Source organism: Triturus cristatus, chromosome 4_2 (genome assembly GCF_964204655.1).
Source record: "Triturus cristatus chromosome 4_2, aTriCri1.1, whole genome shotgun sequence".
In the NCBI taxonomy this organism is placed as follows: Eukaryota; Metazoa; Chordata; class Amphibia; order Caudata; family Salamandridae; genus Triturus; species Triturus cristatus.
This window is the reverse complement of record NC_140586.1, coordinates 565243727-565271470: the sequence shown is the minus strand read 5'-3', so window position 1 is coordinate 565271470 and position 27744 is coordinate 565243727. Positions and strand designations below refer to the sequence as shown.

Sequence of the window (27744 nt, the reverse complement as noted above, 5' to 3'; positions counted from 1 at the left end):
TGTCGATGATCTACCTTCATCTTTGGAGATTGAGCTGTGCCAGTTGATAGCTTTTGACCTGTCACTCCAAGTCTTTAATGTTATCTTGGCAGCCCGGCGACCCTCCACCAAGACGGTATACCTCAGCCATTCGAAACCATTTGTGGCGTGTTGTGCTGAGAAACACATTGATCCCTTATCTGCTCCTCTTTCCCAGATTCTTTTGTTTATCCTTACACTACCTAGCCCAGCTGGGCTCTGCATTGGGCACCTTCAAGGGTTATTTATCTACCACCTCTGCCTTTCTGCAGCTGCCAGATCAGCCCTCGCTCTTCAAGTTCCCTATTGTAAATAGGTTCCTTAAAGGTCTACCACATGTTTCTCCTATTTCTCTTTGTTATGGAACCTTAATTTGGTTCTTACCTTCTTAATGTGCACTCCCCTTGAGCCGCTATATTCTTGTCCTCTTAGGCTCCTCACTATCAAGACTGCTTTTCTGGTGGCAATTACAGCTGCCCAGAGAGTCGGTGAGCTACAGGCACTGTTCTTTCAACCTCCCTACATCTCCTTTTTCCCCCCGACAAACTGGTCGTTTGGGCTGGAGCCTCTTTCTTGCCGAATTTAGTCACCCCGTTCTACGTAGGCCAGTCCATCACTTTGTCTACCTTTTACGCTCCGATCATCCCCCTAAGGTAGAGGATAGACTCCACCAGCTGGACCCCAAAAGAGCATTCTCGTTCTACCTTTACTGCACAAAACCTCTCTGGGTAGAGGATCAACTTTTCGTAGGGTATGTCGGGCTAAGAAGGGGCAGACCGTGCAGAAATGAAACATTCCCCGATGGATCGTGCTCTGAAGTAAAATCTGCTGGTCAAGAAGTGACCCCCATTTTGTGTGCGCATTCTACCAGAGGAAAAGTTGCGACCACTGCATTAGCACGCAGAGTTCTGGTCCTGGATATCTGCCAGGCAGCAACGTTGGCCTCTGCACACGTTCATCAAATACTTCTGTCTGGACAGTCTGGTCTGTCTGGATGGGCCCTTTGCCCATTCGGTCCTACAGGACTTACTGGTTTAAATCATGTTTGCAGACCCACCTCCAGGAAGGTATGGCTTGGGTATCTCTTGTAAGGTAAGGAATCTGCGGCTAAAAGTCTTTGTCAGATGAACAACTTATTTACCTTTGGCAACGTCGCAGATTTCGTACCGACCAAACCATGCTCCCTGCACTGTAAACCGATTTCTAGGGTCAAGGCTGTTCCCCCTTTAGGGCCATGGTTTTCCACACCAGTGGTCAGTGTTCATTGTGGAGCTGTACTCCTGAAATGTCGTTAAAAGAAACAGACATCAATGCGCTGTGGTGGTGCCTATATAGGCACAGTAAACGTCACTTACGGCACGAACAACGCCAACGATGCCACGGCACCTACTGCTACAAAAAGTTTCTGGATCCATTCTGATGCCTTGGAATAATTCTATGGTTTGAAATCTACAGCTAGCTAGTCTCTACCAGATAATGCGTTACTGAATGTAAGTAACTTGTTCTTCTGGTCATTGAGCGAAGTTTGTGGCCTGGTGTGGAGACCATCAAGTTGACACTCTTCAGGCAAAACTATCAGATATTTTGTTGTTACTTAGGCCCAGCAAGGCTTTGTGACTGATACTTTTAAAGGTTGTCAGCCCTTTCGAACTTCTATGTATGCCTGACCAACGTGCGTTATTCAAGTCAATGGTTGTGATGCTGTTGATAAAAGTGCCCACGTTTCCTACATACATGTTTTCACCTTATGCCTCACTAGGACCATAATTTGCTATTCCCATTCTTAAAGTGCATGACTTTTGAGCCAGTGCACAGTTGCTCTCTGAGATTTCTGACCATTAGGACAGTATTTCTGATTGCAATTACTTCTCCATGCCACATAAGTGGGCTAAGGGTGCTGTCAGTGCAAACTCCCTATTTAACCTTCCTCGTGTTGCAAACTCGCGCTTCCATTCTGCCAAAGATTGTGTCACCCTCTCACTGTGGACAGTCCATCACTACAGCTGCTTTTTTCGCTCCACCTCACCCCTGTAAGGAGAGACTTCACTGCTTGTACCTAAACAAGAGCTCTTTTCTTTAACATTGATGACACAAAGGAACACTGGTTGGATGAGCAACATTTTATTGGCTTTACTGGTGGTAAAAAGGGAAAGGCCTTCTGGTTGATACTGACCAAGTCCTCACAACCTCCACATTCTGCGAAGTTAACTTTAAGAGTTTCAAAAAGGTTCCAAGGTAGATTTGGCAGACTCACTCTTCCAAATTGTCACTGCTGATTTGCGATTGAGGGTGTGAAAGAGTTCAAGGAAAAATTGATGCCAACTTGCAAGGGTTGCGCCTACGTACAACCCTGTGCCATAACTTCTGTAGGCGGTTAGGGTTCGCCACAGCCATAGGATTTTCAAAAGGTGAGGAATCTGTGGTTAAATTGTGTCCATTAGAAAGTGTTACTGAAAGCAAGTAACTTGTTTATTTGCACTTGAATAACTTTAATAATAATTTCTTGAGTTTAAAATATAATTGAGATTCCTGAAAAGAAATTCTTTCTTGATTTGATAATTGCTCTGTTTTACATCTAATACACAATTATTTCAAGTGTTGTTCAGCCGTTTTAATTCTTCCTTCACTTTGTAAGTTATTAATTTAACATGAAAATACCTGAATATTACGTTTTGTCAATGCATTCTGGTTGATTTGTTGCTTTTTTTTCCTGTTACTTGCAGCTCATTCTGCATCTGTTGTTTCTCCGCACACGGATGAATTTTTGGATCTTCTTGCCAGCTCACAAAGCAGACGACTAGATGATCAGAGAGCAAGTTTTGGTAATTTACCAGGGCTACGTCTCAATCAGCACAACAGCCAATCAGTGCTTGGTCATTTAATGGCAAATGACAACAAGGAGCCAGATGATACCTTCTTTGATATGTTAATAAAATGTCAGGTAAGTCTTATTTCTTGAAAGAACACTTTTTAATGTGTTACATTCTGTTTCGCTGATGTTGTTATAGTATAATCCCATCGTGAAAAGGAATTTGAAAGTTATGGAATTTTAATATAAATGTATATCTCCTCACTTCTACGCCAGGACACCAGGAACCCCTTATGCCACTCGAACAACGGACACGGACCTATATATATTATGTGAAAATGCATAGAAACAATAAAATATAAAAAATCTAATATTAAAAAAGGGCAATAATAAAGAACTAGTTAAGTGTAAAACACATGAATAAAAACAGTTCGGTTGAAAATAATAGAAACCCCTAGAGAAACAGTAAAAAGCAGTTTTATGTATTTGAAAAATGAGACGTCAAAAATGTACTTTATAGCAAATTCAAGTTGGATAACATAGTTTTAGTTTTAAAGTTGAACAAAGTGTGAAGGAAAACTGAGTTAGTGGCAGGCAGGGCATTGCAAAAGGTGATTGAAAGAATGAAGGTAAACCAGCAGGACCCACAAATTAAAAGGTTAAACAGAAACGGTATGTAGAAGGAGGGGAAATATAAACTGATTCTAAAAGTGGTTGTGGAGGTAGGCTGATCATCACCTGAAAAAGGGAGAGGGGGAGCATGAGAACGTGAGAAAATGAATGTAGGGGACAGAAAAAGCTGTTGAAAGAGGGAATCTGGTTTGGCGGGGCAGTTTTAAAAACCTGAAACAGTCACCAAGTGACAAGATGTAGGAAGTGATGAGAACATGGATTGTGTGTTTCTTGAGGGGAAAATCAAAAGCGAGAACCCACTTTTCAAGATAAATTCTTTTTTTTAATTTTTATTAAAATGTCTTTTTATTAGATGTTCAGCTTCACATTACAACTGTGAATAATTCTATATATTATACAAGTTCTGGATCACAACAGTTTATCGTGTCTACACATGGTTTACTGTCTAAAACATTGACAATAGCAACTTTTCAAACATAAGTCCAGTAACTCTGATCCTTACACCTCAAAGTTGACATATAACCAGTTACATTCATGTCGGCATTGTCTCTTTTGAGATCCCTCTGTATTCAACCCATTTACTCCAAATGTTGTCCCACTTCCCCTGGCATGCACAGCAACAATCCAGGTCTGCTTCCCAATCTTTGACTCTGGGAGGGGTTCCCTAGCTCCCCAGCCTCTAGCTATATTTCTTTTGGCTATTATGTCTGCTATCATGAGTCATAGTGTGATATACTTTGGCCATTTGGTGTCCCCTGTAATGCATAGTATATGCCATTTGGAGTCTAGTGAGACCTTCTGCTCTATGACCGTAGACATCACCTGCGTGATTTTGCTCCATTATCTCTGTATTAAGGGGCAGTCCCACAATGTGTGAAAGAAAGTGCCCGTTCTGTCGCATCCCCTCAAGCATTTATCTGTATTACTTCTACCCATACGGTAGAGTATAGTTTTTGTATAGGATCTGTGTAGGATTGGTAATAGTATGAACCGGAACCTTGCCCGTATTGCCACTTCTCTGGGGCTCCGTATAGCCTCCACCCAGTCATCGTCCTCTAGGCTCCCTATCTATCTCTCCCTCCCGTAGACCTCCCAATGGGTCTGCGGTATTGTTCATTATCTTTTCGTGGATAAAGGAGGTTGCCTTTTCCAGTATTGGGTCTATTAGCACTCTATCTTCGAGTGGTGAATATTCAGGTATTTTCTCCCCTAGTGGGATGTGGGTCTTGAGGGCAGGTTTTAGATGTATGTTGCGGAATTGTTCGGTATCCGACATCTGATATTCGGTCTGCAATTCATGGAAGATCATAATCCCCGATCTGTTCCAGATATCTCCCAAGTATTCCACGCCCAGCAAGGAACATCGGCGGAAGCCCTGCAGTCCGCCCACTTCCTTTAGAAGATCACTACACCATAGAGGAGTGCGCTCGGTCAGCTGTCCTTCCCAGCCCAGGAATTTAGTAGCCTCCCTCCATATTCTTACCGTGGTTTGTGTGTGATCCGACAACGCGCTCTCCATTTTCCTAGTGTATAGTGCTTCCAGGTACCCATTCCGTCCCATCGCATGGCGATCAACCCAGTATGCTGGTGCCTCCCTGTCTGCAAACACCCATTCATTAAGTGTGACCAACTGTGCGGCCCAGTAATATTTCCTGATGTCTGGGATCGCTAATCTGCCCTCATATACTTCTCGTTGTAGTTTGTGGAGTGCTAGCCTGGAATTTCCCCCTCCCCACAGCAGCTGTCTGATTTCTGAATCTATTTTGCAAAAGAAATCTAGGGGTATCTTGTATTGGGTATTTCGTAACACATAGAGTAGGTGCAGGAGCGCCATCAGTTTGAAAATGGCCGCTCTCCCCATCAGTGAGAGTGGCAGCGTTCTCCAATTGGGAACATCTCTCCGTAATCTATGCTGCTGGTCAACACATTCTCATCTAGGAAGTCAGCCTCAGTTCAAAAGACAACCTCTCCGAGATATTTAAATGTATCCCTAATCATTAGATCTTTCCTATAGTCGGCAGGTTTGGTGTCTCTCCAGACATGGCAAATACCAGGGATTTTTTCTAATTTATCCGATATCCAAAATAACTGCCAAACAGATGAGATATATGAAGTATACGTGTAATGGTGGAGCAGGGATTTGTGATGTATAGAATTATGTAGTCCACATACAGTTAGATTCTGTCCTTCTAGGCCCACTGTTGGACCTATGTCCTGGGGGTAGCTTGGCTCAGGTCAACAGACTTACATCTCCACTTGGCCTCTCGTGCTTGCAACTTACCCAGCTCGCAATCCTGCGCAGCGCTACTAAAAAGAAAGGACACTACACCGATCAAACTTTAAAGATTACTCCAAGACTTTATCTCATTAAAATCGGATGTTCACTTTGACATTACAACATGAAACATTACAACATGAAACATTCTATTTCCTTTTCCTTTGAACGTTCCTCTAACTCTTAAGACACAACTGGCCCTTACAGATCAACATTAACTTTTCATCCAATGTTTTTTAAAATTTAACACACAGGTTCATCAAAACATCTTACAATTAACACTGTTACATTTCAAGACAGCAATTCCGGATACTACCGGAACAACCTCGGGCCAGGGATATTCCTTCTGGTCTGGCACCTCTCCCACTCTCTACGTGGATTCCCCAGGGCTCCTGGTTACTGGGGGGTGACTAACCCCTGATAGGCTGGACCCTCGGTTAATCACTTTTCCCCCTCCTAGATCCTGACTATTCTCTGTAACGGTGCCTTAGAAAAGCTGTTGGCAACCAATGGGCTACTTCCCCCGTTATACTATACTTCCCAGCGCTTCCTCGGAACGGCTCCCCAAGAACCCTCTCCCCCAGCAACCTGCGTCTCCCCTGCTCCTCCTCTGGGGGTCACGTGCAAGGTGGCGCTATGCTGCCAGTCACTACCAAACGCTCCATAGGCCTCTCCTATTATACGCTGCCAGAGACCTTTCCACTCCTTCGCCTGCGTAGCGACACCCAGCTTACTGTTCACAGGTGGTTTTCATCCAGTCGCCCACAACGTTGCGTGACAGGCTTCTCCTCCTTAGATACGGAGCCGGGAAGAGGGGGGAATGTCACGGGAAGGTCCTCACATGCAGCTGAAAGGGGGGGGGGGGATTTTCACTCGGAACTTCTCTCACCAGACGGAACCGAGAAGTCACCCCTTCGAGGTCGCCTCCCACCGGCACTTTCCTTCGCTGACGACGGGGCACCTACTCCGCCCCCGGAGGCCAAGCCTCTCGCTCACCAGTCATCTGACAGGAAGTCTGCTTCGTCGGCCGTCCCACAGCTCCCGCCGCACCACTCTGAAGCAGCGCGTCCTGCGTGTGCGCAGCCTCCGCTCTCACACCACAGTCAGGGGGGTGGCGCTCTGGTCCCCTATCAGGTGACTCGGCCAGCGGCTTCCCTGCTCTTCGGCTGGCACTTCCTGACTGGGGATTTCTCGGCTGTCAGTCGCGTCGCTCTCTCATGCCCCAACTATCTCCGGCGCCGTCCCTGCTCCTCAGGCCACTCCTCACTGCAGATCACCGCCGATGATCACCAGGCAGTCTCACAATCTGGTACGAGGGTAGCGGCCCGATTTCGAAGGCAGCTCTCGGAGGGATGGGAAGTTGACGAAAGAGGAGGGGGGGTTCTGTCGTCTTTTCACACCGTAGCTGAGCCTGACGGAGCTCTCAGGGCCTGGGCACCCGCATCTTTCCCTAGGTCCAGGGAGGTGGTAATCCTGGCAACCACAGTGTTAGAAGTGGGTGGCCCTGGCAATGGCCCTCTGCCAGCATGAAGGGTTCAGGGTTTCGCTCCTCCTTGTGTCCTCCACAGATGCTGGGGTAACTGAAATCACTGGCAGCACCCAGGGACCGGTCAACAGGTTGGGGGTGTTATCACTGGCCAGGGAAACACCGCAGGCCCAGAGACCTGTCCCTCCTTGACTAGTGCAACCACCTCCCTTCTCAGGTGCCTTACTCCTGGCTAACTGGCTGCTCTGCTCTAAAATGGCCGCCCACCTGTTACCTCTATTTATCACCTTGGGCCTGACTTGCCAGAGGGGCCCAGAAGGTTCCGGAACCTCCCATGGCAGTCAAGGTCCAGGTGCTGAGGTGACAGTTGGTGCCACCATTTTGTGAAGCTCACCTCCCTTCTCTAGTTTTCCTCAGCGGAGCACCTTGCGCCTCCCCCTCAGGTAGTGAGGGTGAAGCGCCCAGAACCTCTACATCAGCACCCTAAAAGTTTGGTAGACAGAAAAAAAAATGAGAAGGGGAAGGGACAAAAAAATAATAAAATGAGGAGGGAACTGCCAAAGGGCTGACAGGTCTAACACCCACCATTGGAGATACCTCTTATAAGTGGGTCCCCCCTAACCCATGTCGCCAGAGGCTCCATTGCCAAGGCAAAGAGCATGGGGGAGAGCGGGTATCCGTGCATTTATGCAACATCACCTGTTTGGAGACCACTCCGTTTACTCTAACTCTTGCTAAGGGGTTCGCATATAGTATTTTAGCCCACGCCACGCCAATAGGTACTGATATTCTATGCTATCAAAGGTCATGCATTTGTCTAGAGACATCCGTACCGCACTTTCTTCAGGTGTCTTTGGTAGTGTGTAACACTCCATAGAGGCATCGCAAATCTAGTCTAGTACTCTAATGGGGCATAAATTCAGACTGGTCTGGATGAATGATGGTGGTTATTACTCTGGTGAGCCGAAGCGCTAGGACCTTGGCTAGGATTTTGGCTTCAGCTTTTAGGAGCGAGATAGGTCTGTAGGAAGCACACTCCTCGAGGGTCTTACCCTGTTTAAGGGTGACTACACTTGCTGCCAGGCGATGTTCTTCCGACAAGCAACCCTGCTCCAGCGATTCCCTGAACATGTTTAACATGTATGGGGCCACCTGTGTTGCAATGCTTTTGTATAGTTCAATAGGTATGCGATTATGTTTGGCCACTTTACCTGATTGCAAAGCTCTTATCGCACCACAGATATCATCTGTGGTCTTGTCTCTATCAAGGTCTTCCCGGTCCTCAGGTGTTATGGTGGATAGGTTCTTCTCCTGTAGGAGCTCATCACAATCTGATTGTGTTCTTGTCGTGGAGGACCTATATAGTTCATAATAGTTCGCAAACTCAGTGGCTATTTCTTCTCCTGTCCTACAGTATTCTCCATTTGGATTTTAATCTCTAGTACCCAGTCCCTCTCCCGGTCTTGCTTTTCTAACCATGGCAACAATTTAGATGCTTTTTCTCCTATCTCGTATATCCACCTCTGGGACGCCCTAGCATGTTTGCTGGCTTTCCCTTCTGCTGTCTCACAACTCTTGTTGCTTAAGACGGATTCATTGGTTAGTATGTGGGTTTGGTTCCTGGGGTGCCCCAACCTCTCCTTCTAGCTGGGTTATCTCCCATTCCAGGGCCTTATATTGGAGGTTTTTTTTTTTTTAACCCCAGCTATAGCTTGTGCGAGCCCTCTTTTTACTGCCTTGTAGGCCTCCCATAAATTGCAAGTCGAGTCTACTGTCCCAACGTTCTCTTGAAAATACTGCAAAGTCCGTACTCGAATCTCGTCTCGGGCTTTTTTATCCTTAAGGAGCCATGGGTCAATCCGTGTAGGTAGGACGTTTGTTCTGTTGGGTCCCAACATTTCTACCTCTACCTATGAGTTGTCAGATATGCCCCTCGCTCTGTGTACTGCCTCTTTGAAGTGACCTACCTCAGTGGATTGCGTTAATAAATAATCCAATCGGGAAAAACCCCCATGTGGTGCAGAAAAGAATGTAAAATGCTCCGCCGAGGGATTATGCTTCCTCCATAGGTCGACTAACCCCATTGTCAACAAACGTCGTCATGGCGTCTGACCCTACCTCTCACCATGCTTTTGAAATCCTATATTTGTCTGGGTCCATTACCGGATTCCAGTCTCCACCCAAAACTAACGTTCCCTGTGGGAGTTCTAGGAGCAATGAGCTTAGATCAGGCAATGTGGTAACATGCATCGTGGGTGGTATGTAAACTGAACATAAGTTTAGATCTCGACTTTCCCATACCCCATTGAGGGCCACACATCTGCCCAGGTGGTCTCGCCATATTTTCCTGGGTACAAAAGCTGTGCTGGCTTTAACGAGTATCCCCACTCCCCGTGACCCTGTGGTAAATCCTGCATGCGCTTGCAATTTGTATCCAAATCTTTCTAACGCTCTGCAGGTGCTGCCGATCAAATGTTTCTCCTGTAGCAGAACTATGTAAGGTGCTCGCCTCCGGATGTATTGCATTACCATTGTATGTTTTATTTTGTTGCCTAGCCCATTCATGTTGCAGGTCATAAATCTCACCACTCGTCTACCCGGGGCGGGTTGAGTAATTGAGTCTGTGGGTATGTGTCATGAGTCTGTGTGTTCATCCTGGTCATTCAGCAGTGTCTCTGTTAAATTTTGATTGGACGTATGTTGAGATGTATTCCTAATCCCACCCAGTTCCCCTTCCCTAATCCCCATGTGTAGCATTGCTGGACATCTGCTGATCGAAGGAGTAACATCTAACATACAAACTTTAAACCTAACCCGATAGAACTACCCCCTCCCTGCTACCCCCCGCCCCCAATCTGCAGAGCTCCTGTCGCCCCAAAGCTGGCACACCAAACATCAGGGCTAGCTTAAGCCAAACATGAGCTCACCGGCCCCCCTCCCCATTTCTCCCCCAAAAAAACTGTTCTGCCGTATCAAATTGTTAACCAATTTGAGTGTTCTGTATATTGCGGAAAGTTAAGTAATTGAAAGATATAGGAAAGTTTTAGCCCACAATCTTATCTGAGCGTCCAGTGTTCCACCGACTTTTCCTCACCAGTGGTTGGGATCTAGCTTTAGCTCAGTGTTCATTCATGAGTCTTCTCTGTGTCACACACCGGCCCTGCACTGTTCCATCGCCTCACCTCTGTTTTCTCTATTAACTGGAGAGCCAGTATGCTGCGCTAGATTGCGATTGGTGCACGTCTCCGCTTCAGACCCAGCACCCATCCCCGCTTCAGACCCAGCACCCATCCCCGCACCGGATTCCCTAGGTGTATGTCTGTCTGTATACTGTTTCCCCACTGTTCGCCATGCATCCAACCAGTCCCAGGCCTCCTCTGGGATAGCGAATTTCCACACCTTTCCCTCTGCAGTCACTTGAAGTGTCGATGGAACGAGTATAGAGTATTTAATTTCCTTAGCCCGTTGGGCTTTTTTGACTTACGGGAAAGTCCATCTTGCTTGTTACACCTTCACCTTCAGAGTGAAGTCAGGGAAAAAGGTGATTATTGTGTAGTCTACTTTGAGCTGTGGGTCACTACGGGCAGCCTGGAGGATTACGTCCCTGTCACAGTAGTTGAAGATAAGGTCAATAATTGGTCTCAGTGGGGTCCCCGGTTGTGGCTGCGCGCCCAGGACTCTATGGGCTCTTTCTACTGAAAAATATTTTGCCAGGCCTCTGGGTTTGAGCGATTTTAGTATTCGGTCTTCCACATACAGGTCCAACGCTGGGCACTCCGCCCTCTCCGGAACTCCAATTTTGCACACATTATTACGACTTGAGCGGCCTGCCTGATCTTCAGACTTGGACTCTAGCGCTTTGGTGGTGAGCTCTTGTACTTTCTTTTGCAATATTTTTGTGTCTGTTACCAGAGTATTCGTGACTTTCTCGACTTCCTTTACACGGTTGCCCAGATTTCAAGTCTGCTCTCAGCAGTGAGACTGCAGATGATACCGTGTCTATTCACTTGGCGAGGTCTGTTCATACTCCCTGTAGGTTCACCATAAGATCTTGTATTGTGGGCTCCGAGGCCGCCGATGGGGGCTGTGACTCTGGCTCCGGTTCAGTCTCCACCATGTGCTTCGCCACCGATTCCCTAGAAAGCATGACCTTGTCTAATTTTGTCTGTTGGCCACCCCATGTTGCCTTGCCACCCTCATGGCTCTCCTCCGTACCTGTGGTCAGGGACACTTTCACAAAAGAAAAGGATGAGAGGGTGGGGGACGGAAGTGCAAGAGGACACCAGTTGGTGTTCCCGCTAGTCTACCCTGGTATGTGTCCTGTGTCTGATGGCCTAAGGGGGCTATCGCCTTATGCACTCCGATTGTGTTCAATACCCAGTCGTTGTGGCCCGTGATGAACTTGTATTCCGAGTCCCTCCCATACAACAGTATCACTGATCCACCGGCATTACCCACACCCTGGTCTATTGGGATTCACACTCCCCCTCCCCTCTCATGTAGCTATCTCCGATATCTGTGATTGCCGCTTGCTTGGGAGGTCTCAGTCACATCAAGTCGCAATCTCAATATATCAAGCCGGACCACACTGACGATTCTGCACTTCTCACAGCTGTGGCATTTTGTCCTGAGATGGGCTATATCTTTAGGGCCAAGTGAAAGTACACCTTCCCCAGTCCGCTCCTCTCCACATTTCTGCAGAGTCTGACCATACCACGTCAGCCGCCACTGTCTAAGACGCTGGCCCCGGGCCCCTCCACTCGCACTCCTGCCTCTTCAGGGGCTCAGCCCCAGGCACACCCGCCCGTGTTTTGGGGCCCAGCCCGGCCATCTGGCTCTCCTGCTGTGCCTCCGATCATTCTATCAGGCAAGTCCTGCCCCTCAGCCCGATGCTCCGAGGCTGCCGCTCCGAGGCCTGCTATTTTTGTGGTGGCTGGTGCTCAGTGATTAAAGGTCAGGCACGGCCCTTCGAGGAGTTGCTGTCTCCTGGTTGTGCTGCTGCGTTATTTTTCCCTTTTTAGGTCTCGTCTTGCTATCGCGTAAGCGATCTCAAAGCGAGACTATTGTAAGGGGCTCCAAAAAGTGCTCCGAAATGCGGATTGCATGGTGAGCACACGCACAATCACGCGCATCGTGCCGCCATGCAATCTGTTTGGCATCGCACTTCAAAGGGTCCGCTCCCCCGCCTGGAATGCGCTCCCCCGCCCCCGATAAGCGAGCGCGCCACGCTCCGCCGGGCTTGTCTTGTTGTTTTTGTATTCTTCCACAGGGAAAGTAACATTTGCATCTCTCATGCCTCCCACTTTCCTTTCCTTTAATTCCTCTTGTTTCTTGGGTGTCTGTGCAGAGCTTGCAAAACGCGGAAGGCTTTCCGTCTGCATATCAGAGAAGACATATATAAAGTGCTCCACTTGCATCTCTCATGCTGATGGTATGCAGTGAACGCTTCAGAAAGAATAAACCTAAAGTAAGCACGTTTCGTGCACCTAACCTGAAGTGCCACTGCCCCCAACCCCCTCACAACCGTGACAGTATTATTTTAGGTGTATACAGAGTGTTTGGCTCGTAAACAGTATACTTGTACGTTTATTTCCTTTTTGCGTGAAGGCATATATTTTCTTGGGACTACGGCGATTTTTAAAACAAATACGGGTTAACATCCTTTTTTTTCTTCAGTTTTTTAAGATAATGGTGCGTCTTCCGGTTAACGGGTGGTTCCCTGCCAGATGCAGCATTTCTCCGTGCGAACCTTCTTTCTCCAGTTACTTTTTGACAACCATCGGCATAGATTGTCCCTTAAGCAGTTCCCCAAACTTGATCAACCGTCGTACAGCTTGCTGTTTTTGTGTTTTTCTCCCTCGGCAGTCACCTGGTGCGTTGTCTTGCACAGGACGGCACATGAATCCCTTAAGTAGGCTCGAGAAAAGCAGCACTTCGGGTCCGGCTTCGTTACTTGCGACTCTCCTTTCCATCAAGCAATGAACAACAAAAATCTTTCAGTGAGTTGATAAATACCACGAAACGTGGTATGTTTTGATAAGCTTGGATTATGGAGGTTTAGACATTTTTTGATCCACTAGTCCTAATTAATTATCGACATTTTGACCCCTCCATCAATTAATGCGGGACTAAGATAGCAAAAGCACACTTTAAGCCGAATTCAAATGAAAACAAGCATTGGCATAGCCAATAGGTCTCGCCTTTGGGACTTTATAAGTGTTTAACCATGCAACAGCTCATGTTGTTGCACCAAGGATATTGTGCTGCATAACTAAATACTTATAAGTTCCTAAAAGCGAGACCTATTGGCTATGCCAATGCTTGTTGTTTCTTGTTTTTGGATCGGTGACGGATGGACCGGGGGATTTACGTGGATGGTGCAGCAGAGCTACTCTATTCTGTGGCCATCCTGCTTCATGGCACGCCCCGCCTCCTCAATAAATTCTATTTTTATGTTAAATATTTAAGAGACAACTTTGAAAAAATACATTTTATGAATTGGTTTACACCAAGTTGTAAAGGCTGTTTATCTGGAAAGTGTTGATTAAACAGTTTTAATAGTGTGTCAGAATAGGTATTCTGTGATTATTTTTTTCCACAAGATCACATACAACCTACAATCACGAAAGCAGTGAGCCCATAGAAAAGGGAGAAGTCAGACCCTTATAAGTCGTAGGAAAGGCTCTGCTGCTTCCATTGTTTTCAGTTGCCCTTTTTGTAGCACTCTGTCTAGCACCAACAACACCAAATATGTTTTCTTAAACAGAGGAAGCCATTGCAAGGAAGAAGAAACGATTAGCCATTATCCTTGTTAGGCAAGATTCCTGCTGCAGTAGAATGGCTGTATTCCCTCTCAGCCCTGAAAACCCATTGCAACGAGAGAAAAAAAGGCATTGTCTGTCACCTGCAAGAGCAATATGAATTTCAATCTCATCAGGAAAGTCCCCTAAACACAACATTGAGACATCCAATTTTCACCATGAAAAGTGACCCATTTTGGTGATTTTGGGTAACGGTGGAATTGAGCCTGGGCTGGCTACCACCCAAGGAAACCTACCAAACAGACATTTTCGATAACTAGACATACAGTGGACCTTTAGAGTGGTGTCACTTGCATGATTCCCATGATATGTCCTTACCCATAATGCCCTGCAAACCTAAAACCTTGACTAAAGGTTTTCCTCCTATTTCTCTGAGGTAAGGTTCTAGAAACTGCAAGAATCCACAAACTTCCTACACATCTCAAGATAAGTGTGATGCCCTGTTAGTGTACGGGGGCCTATCGCCCGCTGCAGATAAGTCAGAACATGGACCATGTGAAGTCAATATGGTTTCAATGAGGTCTCCACATGGTTACAATGTTGGTCTGATTTCGTGACTTGTATTAGGCCCACTCATACATGGGAAGCAGCATTTTAGTTGGTATAAATGTTGGAAACCAATTGTAAGACTTTGGCTGGCTGGAAGTACCCAAGTATTCTGCTATTTAAATATGGGCAGGTAGTCTTTTTGGCCCAAATGTACATTTTTGCAGGGCATGGGCAAGAAAACATCGAGCTATCCCACCCTGGATTCCCCTGAGTCTTTAGGTTTTATAAATGCCCTGGGTTAGTAGGGTTCCGTCTCGCCCAGAGCCCAAATACTGCAGTCATTCCCTGTGACAAGTTAGATGAAAATGGGGTTTCTTTAGGCGTTGTTTTGGCATAAGGACTGGCAGAGAGGAGGTTCTAGTTCCCAAAATGGCAGAAATAATGTCTAGTTCTGGGGTGGGGCTGCTGCCAAGACGGTCCAGTGCCCCACTCAATTTTTTTTCACTCTTTTTTAGGTCTCGCCTGAGCCAGCGCATGCGCTGTCTGAGGCGAGACATTGAGTAAGTGGGTTTTTAAAGTGCTACTCACTGACTTTTGCTGGCCTTAAGCTTGCGTTCACGCAAGCGTGAACGTGCACAGCTGCCAGCTTTCCGCACCCTAGGCGCCATCTGGAGCGTGATTAATTTCACTTTTGGCGGTGCTGCACGCCCCACTCGCGTGTTTGCCGGCGCGCACGCACCCCTGCTTTCACTTTTGCCGTCTTGGAGTATGCATAGCTTCCTGATGGAAATTTAATATTAAGTTACATCAATGTTATGAGCTGGACACTGACTTGCAAAAAGTGCTTTATTAATCATTTACTATGAATAAACTAAAAGTACTATTCCATCGGTGCACCACAGGTCAAGTACTTTCTATGAAAGAATTGCGCAATCAACCACGACAAACATCCAAAACAACAATAACAAATACAATTTACAATTAAGCATGTGATTTGAAGGCAATTGGGAGTTAGTATTAGTCACACTTAGTCCAACATATAAAGGTAAAAACTTGTTCCATCTGAGTGACTTCTTTGCTGAGGATGTTAATGGTACTCAGAATAAAATAGCTAAAGGTTGCGGGTCGATGGTAGCAAGCAGCTGACATTTAGAATTCAATACCTTTTTTAGATCAACACAGACAGCAGGAATATGAACAAGCACTGGCAAACCAATAGGTCTCGCCTAGCTGGGATCTATGGACATTGTCAATGTTATTTTCTTTAACCATGTTGTATAGAAGCACGCCTGTTCCGCAGCATGGCTGAAAGTGAAATTAAACAAGCATTGGCATAGGCAATAGGTCTCGCATTTGGGACCTTATAAGTGTTTAGCCATGCAACAGTTTGTGTTGTTGCACCAAGAATATTCTGCTGCATAACTAAATACTTATAAGGTCCCAAAAGCGAGACCTATTGGCTATGCCAATGCTTGTTCCTCCCTGTGGGCAGGTGGGTTTCACCTATCTGGTCAGCTGATCTTTAAGGCTTTTGATGCTGAAAACAGTGTTGCTTATTATAATCTTTATGTGGCCCCTCTGGCAAAACTTGTACGATCCTTTGGTTTTCAAGTATTGTCCTATGCGGACGACACCCAAATCATCGTCTCTATCCAGTGATTGGGCAGGAGTAGCGCACAGGTGCAGGTTTTGCATGGTGGAAGTCAGCACCTGGATGCGAGAGAATTGGCTCAAGATGAACGCCAAGAAGACTGAGATTGGGGTCTTCGGGGAGAATAACTCGGTTTGGTCTGACTGTTAGTGGCCAGAGACATTCTCCAGAAACCTCTGCTAAAAACCTGGGGGTGATCTTCGATAACACACTGACATTTGACTCTCAGGTCACTGGGACAGTAAGTTCCTGCTTCTGGATTATCAAGAGCCTGTAGAAGATCTTTCCCTTCCATTGCAAGGAGTTAAGCGTGCCAGTGATCTTTGCACTCGTAACATCTCAACTTAACTACTGTAACGCTCTGTATTTGAATGCGAATCAGTGCTCCATAAACTTCAGGTTATCCAAAATGCGGCTATGCAGCTGGTGTTGGACGTTCCTTAACATCTCTCTGAGGGAAGGATTGCGGACACTGCACTGGCCCAGTGAGGAAGCGGTTGATTTTTATAGCCCTGTCCCTGGTTTATAAGGCCCTTAACCAGCAGGGCTCTTATTGTTTAAGAACAGTCTTCAACTAGTATCTTCCCAGCAGACAGTTCAGATCAGCTGGTCAGAGGAAAGTGATTGTTCCCCATTCTAGGAAGTCGAGATGAGGTGAGTGTGCCTTTTCTGTGGCAGCTGCCAGGATATGGAACACCCTCCCTGCACATATTGTTAGCATTCATTCTTACTACATGTTCGCAAGCATGTGAAAACTTGGCTTTTCCTACAACCATAGCTGTTTTTGTTGGTACCCTCGGTTTGCTCTTGCCAGTTATAGCGCATTGAAGCCTTTTTGGATATAAGCCCTTTACATGTTACTTATCACTATCATGTCAGCAGCTTGTGTAAGTGAGCTGCTTGTGCTTTTGGAATAACCACCCTTCTCTACCTTCTTCCCTGACTGGTTGCTAAGAGGAGAAACTCCATCGACTTCGTCCAAAGAGGGCATTGGGCTGTTAAATTGATCAGATGAGAGATTATGGGGTGGGATAGACAATCAGTTCTTCATCGGCTTCTCAGATGGAAAGAAATATGGGGTAAGTACGAAAGGGGACCCTGTCCAGGTTTATAGTTCTCTGCATTAGGATTTGGTACACACGTAGCAACAAGTAGCCCTACAAGGCCCTGAAAGCCATTCCGCCAAAACCAAGTCCTCTACAACGGATTTGGCATAAGGGGTGCCTGTTCATGAGATCTGTAAGGATGCAATGTGGGCCTCTGTACATACATTCACAAAGCACTACTTCCTTGACAGCCAGAATGGAGAAGAAAGTCGCTTTGGCCACACTGTCCGGCAACCCCCTTGGTCTGGATCCACTCCCCACACCTTCCACTTTTGGGAAGTACTGCTTTGATAACTACAGGTAAGTTACCTTCAGTAACATCTTCCTGGTGCATACTTTATCTAATTTCAGATTTGTTGCTGTCTTCCCATCTCCCCATTCTGTCGAGTATCCATTTTAACATCTGAAAAAGTCCTAAGCTAGAGATCTGCACACTTGTCTCCAACAGTTGTTCTACACTTCGTGTCCAAGGGCTTGGGGGGGGGGGAGAGACAGGAAACTCATCAGCATGCAGGGATGGTGATTATATGTGGCTTCGGTCTGACACTTTGTGGGTGGTGCCAAGCCAGAATGGAGATGCACGACACTACCTGCCAGCGCATGAGAGCACTGCTTTTGAAGTTCTTCGCATCTAATCTGACGCCTAGGGAGATTCTAATGGGTGTGGAATCTTCAGTTAGATTCCACCCGAAAGAGCATTACAGAAGGTAATTGACTTGTTCTTAATTGAACGCGTATATTGGTTACCCGACTACAGTCATAGAAATGTGGGGGAGCGGGGGTATGCATAATGCATGAGAGATCTTAACCAGAATGTCTGCTTAGTCAGCATAATTGTACAAGGAATGCCCAAATAAATTGAGGAAAAGCATCACAGAGGAGTAGAATATTGTCTTATTAATGGAAGAGGCTGTGTCGTGTACTTCCTAAAAATACATAGGATCTGCGTGTTTGGTGGACAACAAAAACTGAGGGATTGGTTTCTAGTATGATTCCGAACACCCCCACAGGATATGACAGCCTATAGACAAGCTAGCTCACAGTGCCACTATAAGCCCCCAAACCCTACCAAGGAGCAAATAGTTTCTGGCAGGGCTGGCTTTAGCGCTGGTGGCGCCCTGTGTGACAATGTTTGCTGGCGTCCCCCAAGGACTCCCTCGCTACCACCCTTTAACAGTGTCCCCTCAACTCTCAATAACCACTATCTCCAGGATGTATTTAGTTATATAGCACCACCTATACCAGTGTAGGGTGTCAGAGCACTTTACGTCACACACACATTCCACAGAGACAATAGTGTATAGGAAATGTTACATAAGCCAGAAGACTGCAAGGTGAGTCACATGTAATCAATACTGGTAGACAGTATAGTTTGAGTGCTTGGTCTGGAGAAGCGCAGACTCCGAATCTAAAACATAACCCCATGGTTGGGGGTTACGTTTAATAATAAGGATTTTTTTATTACTGAAATGAACCCTTTTTTGAAACATTAGAATAATGAGACGGAGGAAAAAAATCATATGCTCTAATCTATATCTTGCAGTTTGCATGCAGCTCTTTGATGACAGTTATTAACTCACTGTTCCATGTTAGAATTTTAACAAAAGCACTGACCTATTTCAACTATATGCACTTTGTGATCTGCATGGTACACATTCTTTCTAGCAGGCATATTAACCCTTTGTGCTACCATAAAATGAGTTAAAACTTCCACTAGACTAAACTCCTTCTTTCTCCAGGAAGAGCACACTGGAGTTATCTTGACATTTTTATTGTTGTATGAAAATGACCAGAGGCCAGCATTGCAGCAGCAGGTGCTTTTTACTTTCAAGCGCAGCACCCCCTCGAAGAGTCAGCACCCAGTGCGGTGGCACCGGTCGCACCGCCCTAGAGCCGGCCCTGGTTTCTGGCAACCATTGAATATGACACCCTTTGATCCTTCAGGGATTGTGGAAACAGTACAGTACTTTGCGCTCAGTCAATCGTGCTCACTTAGTCTCAGAAAGATACACAGAATAAATGTTGGACGTTTTCAATAAGAATTTATTGAACCAGCGCCATTCTAGTTTAAAACATGTTTGCAACAATCAATAGACAGAAGTTACTGTAGGAGATTACAAGCACCAACAGAGTAAATAGAAGGTATAATTATACCATGGTTGTAAAACAGTGAATATATGCAAACATAAACATGACCGTAATCAAGTGTACTCTTACGATGCGGACCCTACCTAAGACTACCTAGCATGTGTGTGGGTGTAAAGCCAAGAATCCCCTAGGAAAGAGCCAGCCCTATTACCTGATGGGGAGAATTAAGGACCCCGTCTTGGTCACGAGTTGGACACCCCACAAGGGATGTCCAACGACTGCGTGTTGAAGCGTCAGCGTGCAGGGACCTCCATGTCTGTCTGTGTGGAAGCGTCTCCTCTCTTTACCTAGTGAAGGTGCGGTTCTTTTATACCAAAAAGGTAGCCTGTGGGGTTCTATGGCTGTTTTTAAAGTCAGTTTTGTGGGTGTCGAACAGCTTGTCTTTGATATGCACTTGTGTTTTAACAATTACCACTCTATTGAGACATTGGCCTGGAAAGGTAGATTCATATATGGTATATGGTATATAGTTAGCTGGGTAATTCAGTTCTAACGAAGGCAAGTAAATGTTTTCTTGAACATATATAGTACCTAGAAAGTTGCTGAGGAGAAATTGAGAAGATCATTTGATCATTTGAGTGTTTTCACATTGGCAGCATGCCTGTGAAGGTTTTAAGACATCCAAACTTCTAGATTGAAGCCTGGGTCTTTACTCAAACAGACGTGAGCACTAAATTGACAAATGAAAGAGGCATTTGTCACAGGAAATGTTTCAGAACAAAAAGCAGTTTCCTTGCTTCTGTGTATCTTTGCGGCACGCTTCCGAATGTCTCGCCACTTGTTTGTGAAACTCTACTAAAATTTTGAACCTCTTTTTCTGTGGGATCGAATATGCTAGAATGTAACTAGTATAGAATGCTTTTTATTCTAATCTTGGCTTTGTGTCTTTGCCATAATCTTTTTAGTTGGTTGCATTGGGAAATGTACCAAGAGGAATACTATTTCCTTTGTAATTGTTTTAATTGTAACTATCCTGTGTTTCATTCTGTTGCATTCAGCATTCTCTTTTGGAAATGTACACAGCTGCCTCTTGATCTTTTGTTTATCGTCACAATGCAGTACTTAATAGTACTGACACTGGATCTTTTTATTACTTCGACTTGTTTGGATTGCTACAAGTGAAGATGACTTATAAGAGCAAATGGGTTTTGCTTGAATTGATAGATCTCTATTTTCTGTTATTCATATGCTGCATTTCTACAGCTTCTCTACCTGTCGATATCAAAAATGTTCCTATGATTTAAGGAGAACTTGTTCGTTTGTGATGAAAGTAGGTGTGTGCAAAAGGCAAACACACACTGCATATTGATAGGATTTAAAAGCATATATCTATGCCTGGATTTTGTGCAAGATGGCAATAGTAGTGCCTTGCGTGAAATTTCAAATCTAAATTTTACCCATAACATTGTAGGCGTAAACTTTTCTTACTCCATTTCTATTGTGAGTATATTGTTTATTCAAGATTTTTTGTATTTTGCTGTAGGTCACAACCCTAACCATTTCTTTATTATCTCTTAAGGGTTCCAGATTAGATGATCAAAGATGTGCTCCACCGTTACCAACAACAAAAGGGCCCACAGTACCCGATGAGGATTTTTTTAGCCTTATTTTACGGTCTCAAGCTAAGAGAATGGATGAACAACGGGTCACTTTACCATCAAATACGAAGAGACCAAGCTCAAGCTAGTAGTCTCAAAAAGACTGGAAAAAGCATTGTCTTTTAGGACATTGATCAAAGAAAAATCAGGGATACTTTTGTACTGTATTTTCCATTCATGCTTCTGTATGAACCTGTTTTGGTTAACTACAGAGAGAACTTCCAATGCGCCTTCTTATTGTGGCAAAACTGCACTACTATCAAGGCAGCTACATATACAGTGTAATTTTTTTATGTAAATATTAAGTTCATATTTTTATAGTGTTGATTAATTAACGTTACCATATAATGAATTATTACAGGTACCATAAAAATAATATACAGTAGTTCTTTGAAAGAGCAGGTATGTGAGGATGGAAGGAAACTAATCATGCCACAAAAACAATTGTTTTCAAGAAAAAATGCGAAGTAACAAACTACTCTTGTGTTGTAAATTCCTGCAACTGAAGTTTGTATAAATTATCCTGAATGTAATTTTTCTTGAATGTTGTCTCACCACTGATAATCTTTCTTTTAGTTTGATCCTACTGCAGGAGCAAGATCAGATTACACGGGCTACAATTTGTGAGAAACATGTTATGCTGTATTGGTCTCGGTTGGGCAGGCTCAGGATGCACATGATTGTGGCTTTGCTTTAATAGCACTAACTGCTAGTTTCGTAATAAGTGGGTTAAGGTAGTAGAAGACATCCTATAAATGACACCCTAATTGGAGACATTTATAAATGCCTTTTAGGTTTTACAACTTTACATCATCTACTCATATGAGGTGCTAAAGATCACACCTTCAAAATCATTCAACCTGTCAAAGCATGGCAATCACACGGAAATAACAAACTAAACGGTATTCCCTTTTACAGTATTTGCCATAGCACACAATTCAACTACACTGACTTATAAACACATTGCATATTTATTTTGAACCATGCCTTGTACAAGGTTACCTGTTTGTCATCCTAGGATTCCCTGGTAACTTTATTGACTCAAAAATATTTGTATTCGTTGCACCTTTCATCTGATAGTTTAATCAAGTGAGTGCACCCTATGGTGTTAAAGGATACTTTCAAGAAGGGAAATGTCACTTACCTTCTCTTTAATATTCTTTTTGGTCTATTGTGGATCAGCCATGCCTTTATTCTTATTATTTTTAAAGGCAAATTGATCACAGAACACACTATCTTCTGTTGACGGAATTGACAGGCCGCAAACCAGCATTAACAAAGAGGTGGCTTTTCATGTACGCAGCCCTTGCATAATTCGCTTTGGTCACAAACCTGCTGATCTGGCAGCATTTTCTTAAACCTCAATAAACCAGGAGCAGTCCTTCTGCTTCCTGCACACTATACAAATTCCAATCACAGGATTTCTCGTTAGGTTCCACCATCTTGCTGCCCTTCAGAGTCCTGGTATGATCATGCTGTTTTCTTCAGTCCTGTCTTCCATCCTAATATTTGGGGTCAGGGTTCTCCAGAGTTACCATATTTGCACATTGTTTTAGCTGAACCTTCATGACCTGCCTGGTGTCCGTGTGGCTTCTACTCTATCACAGTTTAGTAGATAGTTGTGTCAATTCTAGAGAAGTCTCTACATCGAGTAGATGTGTATGTGGGTGATGATTTCACTATCATGTATACTATTTTTACCTGCTAAAGACTCTTCTTCTCTGTGGTATCTAAATGAGGTACTGGTTCAGCATTCGAGTCGATGAGCTTTGATGCTGAAATTGTACTTGTTTTTCTAGTTCTCTTTTGTGCCTGGTGGTTGATAGCACTCATCCTTTCATTCTTTTACGCAGAGACATGATTATGTTCTTCCCTATGGTGATTCTCTGGTTACACTGTTTTACCACAGATTTTCTTCTCCCACCTTTGAAAAAGAGCAGAGGAACTCTTGTGAAGAGCTGCCAGGCAGGAACATGCTTGTTGTTAATCCTATAATTTGACCTCTCTTACAAACTGTAGGCTTCTAAGGCCAGTAGGATGGTCTGAACAGCAAAGAATGCTGCATTCTCCAGGGACACTCACCAAAAAGCATCCACTCTCATTTCCACAAACTTGTTGCTACATTTGAAATATGCATGGGAGCTACCTGTGCATCTTCTCATACCATTTGCAAGTTCTTGTCCTAAAGTATTTCAATGAGATGATAAGCAAGTTTGTCCATCACAAACTCCATAGTCATACATGTTTGAACCTTGTTTTGAGTAATGTTGTCTCTTCGTTCTTGGGCACTTTGTAATGTGTAGGACTGGGGACTATCACTGGCCCTGATTTCATATTAGGGAATGGTTACCTCTGTAGTGACCCCAGACAGATGTTGCTTCAGTGGTAGCACAGAAGCCATACAGTCTCAAAATGTCTTGCATATGTTCTCTTCATTGGAAGCTACCTCTCATTTGTAAATAACCTTCTGTTTTATCTGGGATTTTTATTTTTAAATTCTTAAGGGACAGCACATATAGTATACGTGCCCATCAGTCACCTCTCATCCAGAGAATAAATAAAACTACAGCACTATTTTGTTTACATCATCAAGCATACATACATCAAATAATGTTTCCCTTACAAAGAAAAGCAACTACAGTAGTGTGGATTCCTTGATTGATATTTCTTTTCTTGTTTTTTTATTTTCTGGGCATACAATGTCCAGAAAATAAAACCTGGGGGATAAAACAGTGTGATAGGAAGTTAGTCTAATTCCAAGGGCATGCCATAGATGTGTACATATTGTTGTTAATTTAGCTTCAAATAAATCATACATACATGTAAAAACTTGCCATGCAAGAGCAATTTTGAAACTGTCACCACTTAACCTATAAGTAGCTTAACATTTAAAGTATTCAGCCATCTTTCTGTGTCCTCCATATTTTAGAATCTTTTCAAATCTTATTAGCAAAATATGATGCAGGGTAAAGATGCCTAAATGTTGATACAACAGTCAACCTATGGTTGCTGACAGCATTGGTATATCTCTCTGCTGCCAGATGGAACATTGAGAGCAGTAGTATCTGGCTCGTTATGATTACCCTGGATTATAGAATCCTAATTTTGTAAACATTGCATTATCTGGTGTATTTGTTTCAAGATTCTAGTACGTTACAAATTCCTTGGTAGTGGATCTGGCTGCTGCCTGTTTAAAGGTGGTGGTTTAAGCACTTTGATATGATCACGTAGTGAGCAACTATACATTTAAAAATACATCTTCAACTTGTTTTATTAATAGGACCAGAAACAATACCAAATCCTCTTCCTGCACAGTTAATTTGAAAGTATTTTCACATACTTCCTTTTATTATTGTGTTGAGGACTTGACTTAACGTTATGAAAAATGTTCACATCTTTTCTGCATACAGAGTGATAAAGGGAACCAACCTGGTCTATTGGTGTGACAGAAACGTTAATTAAATGACTATTTTCTCTGTTTCCTCTCATCACACTGCCTTCAGTCTCTGTCTGAAATCTGAAACTAGTGTTGCTTGTACAGATAACAACTCCCTGGAACCCTTTAACGATGGTTTTTGGAAGCTGTTTCTCGCAGTGTCCTTTCGTAATCTTTAAATTTGCTTTAAGCATTTGTAAAATACAGTACATGATTATTGATTTTTCGCTTTATTATCTTCTGTGAAGATTAAGTGGAACTATGTCCATTTATGATTTTTCCTAGGACGGTCTCTGCCTTGGACATTAATAAAGGTTAACCTACTAGTTTACTACTCTGTGCCTCAGACATCGTTTGGGGGGAGGGGGCCAGTGTGCTTCACAACTTGACACTAGGCAGTTTGCAGTTTGGGGTAAAGAGAATTGAACTACACAGAATTTATAAACAGTTGTGTGTGGCTTGTAGTCAACTTGTCATTTATGAATATATATTTAGAAAGGTTGGCTAATACATCCACCTGGTCTATTAAAAGGCAAACTTTTACCTCATGCCAGCTGACCTCATTCAGACAAAACTAAACAATTGTGTTTTTCTGAAGAAGAAAAAAATTATTGACATTTTCAAGGTTGCTTTGTGAGTTGCAGTGCTTAAGTTATTGAAAAATGCTTCTCAGTATTTATTGATCCCATCCACCATCACATTGAATTACAGTCCAGAATAAGAGCTTACATGCTTCATATTCTCAATCAGCTTTAAGATACCTTGTTCAATATCCATTGCTATTGTGGACTAGTATCGATTGGACAGAACATCATACAGAGAAGCCTTTAGAGGGTTTACATGGTTCATCAAGAACTGCTGAGAAAATCTTACCTATCGATTATGGTTGAATCCTGTGAAACTGAGCACATGATGGATGTATTTTCATTAGATATAATGAAAAGTGCCTTTGGTCATTTTCAAGAACCAGGCTCTAAAGTTCAAAAGAAGTAGGTCCTGTCGGACTAGAGGTGCAGATGCTTGAGGAAGTATCAGGCTTGTACTGTGACAGGAGTTCTGAGAAACGTTTGGTGAGGCTAGGAGGTGCACACCAGAATCAACTTGGAGTCTGATAAATTAAGGAAAAGTGGTGAAATGTGCAGAGAAGGTTCCCCTACTGGCCAAGGAGCAGAGCATCTCCCCAGAAAGTTTATATCCCCAAATGGCATTCTGTTTAGTGGGTTGTACTCTAAACACCACAAGTGAAAAGAATGCAACACTTCGCGAGGAGTTGCTGTATTCTTTAAGGGAGGCTTTACAAGCGTAAACTTAGTTCTCTGCCAGATGATGCTGCAAAAGCCTCATCAATATTTGCGCCAAGGGTAGTACATGGATGAAGTAGGCCAGTAGACCAAGGGATATCTAAAACCACTATATTGAGGAAAGGAATATCAACCGATATATAATTCTAAAAATTATACTAAATCAATTCCATCTTTCCTTTAAGACAGATTTCTTTCAGTGGTGCATGAATCTGTAGCTGTTGACTTTTCCAGATCCATAGATGATCCTTTTTGTTATCATTAAAGGTCTCCTAAGAATTGTCTGTGGGACTCTTAAAGAATCCACTTGCCCCTGGCTGTTGAGCCTTTCTGAAAAAAGGGGCATTCAGAAAGTATTAATTTACATACACTTATGTATGCAGGTTAACAAGGGGGATAATGACCTTGGAGGTTATTTCGGGAATTGACAAAGCAGAATATAGTACATTTTATCTGTTTATTAAGGAAACCTTTTTCCAGAATGATGGTTCTCTTTTAGCACTATACCTAATGAAATGATATTTTCAATAAGTCAGAATTGTCAGGATGCTCAGTAGAATCGGTAACTTCTGGATTAATGACTTTGATTTGCAGTGTTCAATGGTACTGTACTAGTAGTATAGCTATGTGGTTATTTTTTAAACAAGTTTATGTAAATGCTATGAAATTATTGTGCAATACCTATGCATGTCCTTTGTAAACATTGAATTTTCATATCCTTTTAAAGTATGATTTTGTACAATGCGTGTTCTTGGCTACTCGTTTAAACTAGCTTCTGAAGAAAAAACTGAGGATTAAACTTCATGTCCAAACACTACATTTTGCATGTGTTGTGTCGATGTATTCTCCAAGTTATTTACTATAACCCCTTTCTTTTTCTTGAATCAAGCTACCTTCACTGTACAAACATTTACCATACCTAATTGTTCTGCAAGCATATTTATTTGGATATATGTTAGCGCTGTTTGCTGAGAAAAGTATGCCAAATACAAAAATATAGATGATTTATCCAAACTCACTTGAAAATTGGAGTACAAGGACTATTTAAAATATTGGAAAAAGTTGCATGCAGGCATAGCGCTTTGTAGACTTTGTGGGGGAGGAATACAAGGCGTCTTAGAAACCTACTTAAAGCATGTGTGGCTATAGATAGACATGCTCTGCATACTCCTGCCATCTTGTGTTGGGCTCGAACATTACAACTTGTTTTTCTTTGAAGATATTTTGAACCTTAGTCTACAGTGCACATGTCTTTTTTCTGCCATTTGGTTCAGATGTGTCCAGCCACGGCTCAAAGACTGACTTGTATAATCACAGCTTGTTTGACTTTCTTGCTCCAGTTTTCAAGGCCGATGACTAACAATCAATGTGCAGTGGCTGCTCTCCTGGCCGATAAACCGCTCTACTCTCTCTACCAGCTCTCTACCAGCTGTGGCCATCCTGTTTCAATGTCTCGGTGACCTACTTGACCCCGTTCAGTTCTTTCCATGCTTGGTTCTAAGAAATAATACAGGAGATGGATGATGAAATGCACACCTTTCCTATTATGCCTGCATCAACATGTGGGAACTCTACCTAAACATCCAACTTGCGGTGGGGAACCCCAACAATGGACCTCTTTGCTCTTCTCCCCACAGAAAAAGTAAAATGTCTAAGCTTCGCCTCCGGGTGCCTAAATTCACAGTCCATGGGCAATGCACTATGACTAAATGGGTCAGGGATATTTACCTATGCTTTATCTCCTCTCCTACTCATCCCATACACTGTGAGGAAAATGAAGCAGGGCGGTGTTCATGACCCATATCCTGGTGGCCCCCAACTTGAGCCAGCCAGCCCTGGTACTCAGTGCTCCTGGAGATATCCGTCAGTCCTCACAGAAAGCTACTGATAAGGTCGCACATTCTCACGCAGCAACACAGCCATGTCCGGGAACCAGATCCCAAGCAGCTTAACCTACCAGTCTGGAAACGGAG

General features: G+C 43.8%; 1 protein-coding gene across 2 annotated transcripts in view; it reads left to right on the top strand.

Annotated features, from left to right (window-relative positions):
- GPSM2 (G protein signaling modulator 2) overlaps positions 1–26590 on the top strand; it is a 362291-nt gene extending 335701 nt beyond the window's left edge. For both annotated transcript variants that reach the window (XM_085602218.1, XM_085602219.1), the window contains 2 exons: positions 2742–2959; positions 20956–26590. In XM_085602218.1, coding sequence (XP_085458344.1) covers positions 2742–2959; positions 20956–21123 — 386 coding nt within the window. In that variant the 3' untranslated portion in view covers positions 21124–26590. The remainder of the gene's footprint in view (positions 1–2741; positions 2960–20955) is intronic.
- The last annotated feature ends 1154 nt before the right edge of the window (positions 26591–27744 follow it).